Below are 7,544 nucleotides of genomic sequence, written 5' to 3' on the forward strand. Positions count from 1 at the left end.
TCCCCCCCCCCTTCAGCGCCTTGAAACCCTAACGGGTACGTAGTGCGCTCTACAAATGTTGTGATTGATTGATTGATTGATTCTGTGTGTATGTTACAATAAATTGCACACTGGCATCAGTGTGCATTTATTGTGCTGAGAAGTTTGATACCAAACTTCCCAGATTTCAGTGTAGCCATTATGGAACTGTGGAGTTCGTGTTTGACAAACTCCCAGACCATATACCCTGCACTTACAATGTCTAAGGTTTTGCTTACACACTGTAGGGGCATAGTGCTCATGCACATATGCCCTCACCTGTGGTATAGTGCACCCTGTCTTAGGGCTGAAAGGCCTGCTAGAGGGGTGACTTACCTATGCCACAGGCAATGTGAGGTTGGCATGGCACTCTGAGGGGAGTACCATGTTGATTTAGTCTTTTTGACCCCACCAACACACACACGCTGTGAGGCAGTGTGCATGTGCTGACTGAGGGGTCTCCAGGGTGGCATAAGACATGCTGCAGCCCTTAGAGACCTTCCCTGGCATCAGGACCCTTGGTACCAGGGGTACCAGTTACAAGGGACTTATCTGAGTGCCAAGGTTGTGCCAGTTGTTTAGACAAAGATACAGTTTAGGGAAAGAACACTGGTGCTGGGGCCTGGTTAGCAGGGTCCCAGCACACTTCCAATCAAAACTTAGCATCAGCAAAGGCAAAAAGTTAGGGGGTAACCATGCCAAGGAGGCATTTCCTTACAACCGTCAATTGCTGTGATAGATGAGAAACCCCCTTTTCCACGCCCACATAAGCCTTTTTACCAGATTCCACGTTTTGGAGGTCCTTGGCCCCAGCTGACTGCGCTTCACCGGTCTTCCCCCTGCTGTCAGCCTGCATTTTCCACAGCGCTGTATCCATCTACCTGTTTTTTAAGATCCATGATAGTGGACATATTGTCATTGGAAGGGGACCATGGGGCAGTTGGTGGAGGGGTGCCACCTGCCTTATCCCTGAGGTAGCTAACTTGGAAAGTATTTGGGCAACCAAACCTAAAACCTGTGCCGTAGCCTTCTGTGACTCTGGTAACTGCCCTCACGTATGGGGGCTGAGCTGCTCCCAAGGAAGCGCTGTGGTTGGAGATGCAGTGGTTGACTGAAGGTGGCAAGTGAAGAGGAACTTGCTATATATTCAGGGGGTGCTTACTATGCTAGGAGAGCCTTTTATGTTTGCCAAGGCAGCATAGACCCTCTTGAGACTCAGATGGACTCGTCAGGTAGATAAAGATAAAACAGGCTTCTGAATTTGGGTGTTTTGTTGGGTCTCAACTATACCTGAGGGTGCTGCATGGACGTCGGATACAGCTACTGCTGGGGCTGGTGCCTCTTCAACCAACCCAATAGAGCGAGTCTGTGCTTGCTTTTTAGCCCTGCACTTCACCGGTTGGAAAGCAGCCCCGGGGGGGGGGGGGGTTCTGGACATGGGACCGCCACAGGTGTTCAACCACTGCCATTCCTTCCTCCTGTTCGAACTCCGAACCAGATCCATTTGAACCCCATCATCACCTAATTTGGCAAGGACCAGCTTCAGCAACTGGTTTAACTCGGGGTCCCTCCCCGTTCTCTTCCCAATCCAGCCTCCCTTAGCAGTCAGCAATAAAATACGTTTGACAACAGTAACGCAATCCAATTATACAAGGAACTCTAGCAGGTAACCCACAAAAAAACAGGAGATACCCCTGCAACAAGCATGTACAAAATCACAAGCCCATTTTTACACTTACCCAAATCTGCCTGGTCTGTATGCCTGGCCTCGCGAGGCTCGTGATCAGTCAAAAAAGAGGCACACGGTAAACCTTTGTCTGTGCCTGTCAGCAGAACTCGGGCCATTAAAGCGGGGCAGGGCTGTGGAAGGAATCTTTTGCCCATGTGAAGGTTCATAATAGAGAATGGCCCGGTTAAAAGAAGTGAGGGCACAGGCGACTTGTGGTAAGCATGCACCTGGCCAAAGGATTAATAAAGTATTGCCCAAGGTTAAACAAAGAGCAGATGCGGCCCTTCCTTTAGGGCCGAGAGGCCACGCTCCCCCACCTTTTGCCCCTCATGAAGAGTGTCTGTCAGGCAGAATAAAGGTCAGCCTGACAGACACTCTTCATGTTCAGGTCAGGTAGCCAGGAGCATACATGCATGATTTGCGTAGACTCCTGGCTGCCTGAGCTGAACTTTGCTGGGCTGAGGAGGTCACAGCTCCTATGGGCATGACCTCCTCGGATCAGCAAAGGTGCCTCGAGGCCCTCCCCTGGGTGACGCGGAAAGCATCACTCATTGACCTCGACCTGGGTGCTTCAGGTTTAAGCCCTGAAGCGCCCAGTGCGAGTGTCAATCAGTGACACAGAGTGGGGTGGGGTCAGCAGTCTCACTGACCCTGTCCCACTCTGTGACAAGGCTGGGACTGCTGAGGGAAGGCAGCAGTCCCAACCCTCCTGGAACCTCCTAGGCTGAAGGTAAGTATGTGTGGGTGTGTGATCTTTTAAAATGAATGTTTGGTGCATGCGTGCATGTTTGAATGTTATGAGTGTTGTTAATGGATGTGCGTGCATGGATGTGTGTGTGAAAGAATGAGTGTGTGTGTGCTTCCGGCCCGCCCCTCTCCCTCCTAAAGCTGCCGGCCGCCACTGACAACGAGCAAGGGCGCAGGCAACTAACTGATGAGTATTCACCTGCCAGTAAGTGAAGAAAAAACTAATGAGCAATTCCAGCAAGGATGAGTGCGTTAGCTGTAACCAGTGCAGGGAAAGGAGAAGCACCTGCTAAGGAAAGGTAGCAGCGGTCACTACCTGAATTTAAAAGGAGGAGCAGCATTTGCACAAAAAGACAGTGGCAGGCACAATCCAAATTCTAGGCAGCCCACTGTGGCGGGGGGCAATAAAAGAAATTGTAGCCAGGCGGGGCGCAGATGTGAAACCATAAAAAACAGTAGCCCTTGTCTTCTAAAAAAAGGGGAATCGTAGAGTGGTGGTGGCAGCACTGGCTGCCGCTGCAGGAAAAGGACAAGCAAAGCACCCCACGGGCGCTAGAGATGGGGGCGGGGTAATGAAGGCACAAGTGTGGGCACAATCAAGGCTTGCTCTAGGGATAGGACTGCTCCAGTGCAGGGAGCCGACAGTGCAGACATCAAGGCGAGAGTCCCACAGAGAATCCAGTGTCCTTCGCCACACTGACCTGTGTGCCCTCCACACGTCTGCTGCTACGATGCTCCACTCAAAAAGGCAGAGGCCAGGGGGTCATATTTTCCACTGGGCATCGTGGCAGTGGTGGGTGGAAGTGGCACGTACAGGGTGTGAGTCTGTACTTCCTGTCGCCCCAACGGCATCTTGTCTCAACGAGGCCAGCACAACCCAAGAGCCGGAAGGTTCCTGTTCCACAGTGGTCCCATGTCCTAATGCTGCTCCCCGTACGGGCATGGCAGTCTGTGCACATATTTCAGGCCATCCCACTGTGATTAAAGAGGGTGTGAAGAAGGAGATTACAGCCAGTGTGCATGCACTACAACTGGCAAGGGAAGAGTCCTTTTATAGGGGGTCGACAGACTATGTTCAGAGCGAAGGACCGGGGTTTAGGAGTCGTGCATCTGTTGCATTACTGCCACCTCAAACAGTCACAGTATCCCAAAGCTTGGATAAGAAAGAAAACGAATACGTCTTGGTGCATTAGCTCAGATACTATCTAGGCCATCAGTTTGGAAGGTGCCTTCGCTTCATGGCTTTACTTACGTTAGACATGTAGATGCACTAATTATAATCATTGCCGACTACAGAAAAACTTTCTCAGGTGGCAGGAGGTAAAAGCAAAGGACTCCAGTAACAGCAGCAGCTAGATAGCCACGAATTCTGTGAAGTTAGGTGCCCACAGTGCCCCAGAGTACTGAACTACTAGAATTAGGTACCTAACTAAATCTGTAAATATTGAAAGACTGCACTACTTCATAACAGTTGCCCGACTCAGATGGGGGAGAAGTAGATGGAGCTGGAGGGTGTGGAGCTAAGCAAATTCGTAGAGTAGAGATGGTTGGGGAAAGTGGATGATATTTACAGTATTCATGGAAAACCCAATACAATTACAGAAATCTAAAAGTTTTAGTTTGTTTTAGGGGAAAGTGAATGATGCAATATTTTTATATAAAATAAGAAGGTATCTGTGTCTACGGGTGGGTGGCTCTCAAATGAAATGGAAGAATATGAGAGCGTACAACTCAAAGTAAAGAATTGTCAGTGTCCTAAAGGTTGCTGGTAAATAATCACCATGCCAAAAAATATTCTCATGTACATAACGGCCTACTAATTTGAATTGCCATTTTTTGCTATGTTTGCACAAATTCCATTACCTATTTACATTTATTGCTTTTAGAGATGTTACTTTTTTGTATCTTAGACCTGTGGACATATGGGCTCTTGGATGTATTGCTGTTGAAATGGCCTCCGGAATTGCCTTCTTACCTGGTAGCTCTGATGTGGATCAACTATATAAAATTGTGACAAAAGTAGGTACGTGCTGGTGAACAATTGCACTTTAAGCTTAAATAAAAACTTCTGAGTGAGGCTTATAGCTGTTAGTTTTACTATTTGCACGATTTGACAATTCCATGTTAAGTTTAAGCTTAAATAACCACTGCTGAGTAAGGCTTATAGCTGTTAATTTTACTTTCTCCAGTATTGGATCTTTCATAGATTCACATGCTTGAATCATCCCTGTCGTCGAGGTGAGAGCCTCACGGTAACTTCAAATACATATTGCAGTAAGTGTAACAGACTAGGCCCTAATGGCCTTAATAGGCACTGTTATAGCCTATCCATGTTCTTTTATTAGAAAAGAACCAAACTTGAGCTACAGTCAATCAGGCATCAACACCCTCTAGAACACTCCCAACAGAGGCTGTTTCCCTCAGATTTTTCTACCACACGTCGTGTGAAGGGAGTCTCCCTGAGCTCTGCTCAGTTTATTCTTCTGACAGGAATATTTTCTCTCAGAGAACCCAGCTTTTCAGTGGACAGAATGTCCCAACAGACTAAAAAGGGACTTTTCGGAGACTGTGATGACCCCCACAAGAAATGCATCTACTGCCTGTATCCAGATCACAAGGTGAGGGATTGTAAGATCTGTCTCACCTTCAGTCATAAAACCCTCAAGGACCGAGAGGGTAGACTTTTGTTGTGGCTCCAAAAGCGGAAAGCCATGAAGAATCCTTCTTCTGATGAGAGTGAAGCTTCATCACACACTACTCACTCCCTAAAAAGGCCTGGAGGGGAGGAAAAACTGCCTACAGAGCCTCCAAGAAAGGTGGCTAAGAAATCTAAATATCTCTCTTTGGAGAAACATAAACGCCAGGAGAGTGCTGCCTCGGGATCAGAGACCCACTTAAAACTCTCAAAAAAGGTTCACTCAGAGCGTACCACACCTTTGGGGAAAAAAGGCACCCCCAAAAAGTGCCTCTCTGCCCCTATCACCGGGGAAAGAACCAGGAAGATTCTCCTCAGATTCTGCCAAAAAAGGCCCATCGACGACGATACTGTCAATGGCGTCGATGTTTACCACAGCATTGTCCCCGATGATTATTATATCGTCGCCACGTACATCGACACCGATCATTACTGCCAAAATTTACAAGAAGGCATCGTCGACGAAGACGTCGTTGAAGATGAGAGAGAGGTCAGAGGCCTCGTTGTTGCATCCGTCGACGGTGGCACTCCTGTCGACGAAACAACAGATGACTAGGGCGAAGAAGGCACCGTCGACAAGTATACCGTTGACGAAGAAACCGTCAACGGGGGAAGAACCGTAGACAGTGAAAACTCCGCCAACCAGGACATCGTCAACGGGAGAACTGTCGACGAGGAAGACAGCAGTTACGTTGGCGTAACCGTCGACGACGACACCATCTTCAAGGGATTTCTTGGCTCAGCAAGACTCAGCAAGATTCCTTCCTCCTTCTTTCATTACTGTGGGAGAGAAGACATCTCCAGTCCTCCCAATGCATACCTCCCCAAGCAAGGTGTTGCCACAGCCCCCTCAGCATCTCTTGGAGGATGACAACGACATCTATTCTCAGGATGAGGGGATGTTTCATGCAGCCAGTAGTCCGTCACAACTCCATGTCAAATGCCAGGACCTGGATGACGATGATGATGGACAAGAGCAGCACACCTATTCGTCAAATAGAGTCCAACCGAATCGGTCATACCACACGTTTGAGACAGAGGCTTCTTTTCCCATGCCTAGGTCTTTGGTGTCGGACCTCCAGGGTATGTTGCAGGATTACTATCGAAGGTTTCCGTCATCACTACCGGCGACTCCATCCAGGCGGTACAATCCGCAGATGGATCTGCAGACCCCAGTCCCTAGCCATCCGGGGATGCCACACAGAAACATTCCGTTTGTTCAACCACTGCAGGATGATCATAACTCCACAGATGAGGAGAGAGAAGAAGGTGAGATACTGGAGACAACTCCTAGTGAGTGGGATGAATACCTAATCCCTACACCGTCGCCACCACCAGCAGGACCAGTGGATTCACCCCTGGAGAACATAGGGGGCTTCCATAATTTGATGGAAAGAGTGGCAGAAGATTTGAGCTACCCATTATTTCCCAGGAAACTGATTGTTTCCTATACGACTTTAAAGAGCCATCCAAGAAGGCGGTTAAGGCTATTCCAATAGTGGATTTTTTATGGCAGGAAGGATTAAAAGCGATGAAAAATCCAGCTACAATACCTTCCTGGCTGGAAAAGAAATATAAAGCCCCGTAAAACACTCCAGCCTGCTTAGTAACCCAAACAAAGCCGGATTCTGTCAGATCTCAGGCGGCGCAACATCCCTCAAATAATCCTTCAATGCCAATCACATCACCCCCAGACAGAGAGGGGCGGTGTTTGGACAACATTGGGAAGAAATTCTCCTCTGTAGAAGCGATTACAGAGAAGGCGGCTAACTCGTTGACCATCCTGGGCAGGTATGACTGCCAAATGTGGGCAGACTTGTCTTCTTATATAGACCTTTTGCCTGAGGAAGCCAAACTGGAGGCAAAGAAGGTGTTACAGGAGGGTGAGCGGATCGCAAACGAGGTCGTCAATTGTGCAATTGACATTTCGCTGACAGGGTTCAGGCAGCTAGCAGGTGCAGCGGTCTTGCGTAGGCAAGGGTGGCTGAAGTCTACTTCCTTTCGCCCGGAAGTTCAGAGTAGAATTCTGGACATGGCATTTGATGGGGAAAGCCTCTTCGAGAAGAATGTGGATGAGATGCTACAATCCATAAAGGCAGACACAGATACGGCGAAATCCCTTAGTACGTTACAGTACAAGAAACAGCCATTTCGATGTGCGAGGGGTAGAGAAAGTTACTCCTTTCATGGTGGTTTCCAGCAGTATAGACCACAGTACCAGTCATCTCCAGCAGGACTCTGACCACAGTACGGACAGCATCAGCAGCACGATTGGTTGCCACCTACCACTGCTTATAGACACCCCGCAAAAGGAAGACCCGTTGCCCGTGGCAGAGATACGGGCAGAAAGCAATG

The 7,544-nt window shown here is 48.6% G+C and overlaps 1 protein-coding gene across 1 annotated transcript in view; it reads left to right on the plus strand.

Annotated features, from left to right (window-relative positions):
- Positions 1–4,531, plus strand: part of CDKL3 (cyclin dependent kinase like 3) — a 383,247-nt gene extending 378,716 nt beyond the window's left edge. Inside the window, exon 4 of the mRNA XM_069201703.1 lies at positions 4,405–4,531. Within this exon, the coding sequence (XP_069057804.1) occupies positions 4,405–4,531 (127 nt within the window). The remainder of the gene's footprint in view (positions 1–4,404) is intronic.
- Positions 4,532–7,544: the final 3,013 nt, after the last annotated feature.

This window comes from Pleurodeles waltl, chromosome 7 (genome assembly GCF_031143425.1).
Source record: "Pleurodeles waltl isolate 20211129_DDA chromosome 7, aPleWal1.hap1.20221129, whole genome shotgun sequence".
Lineage (NCBI taxonomy): Eukaryota > Metazoa > Chordata > Amphibia > Caudata > Salamandridae > Pleurodeles > Pleurodeles waltl.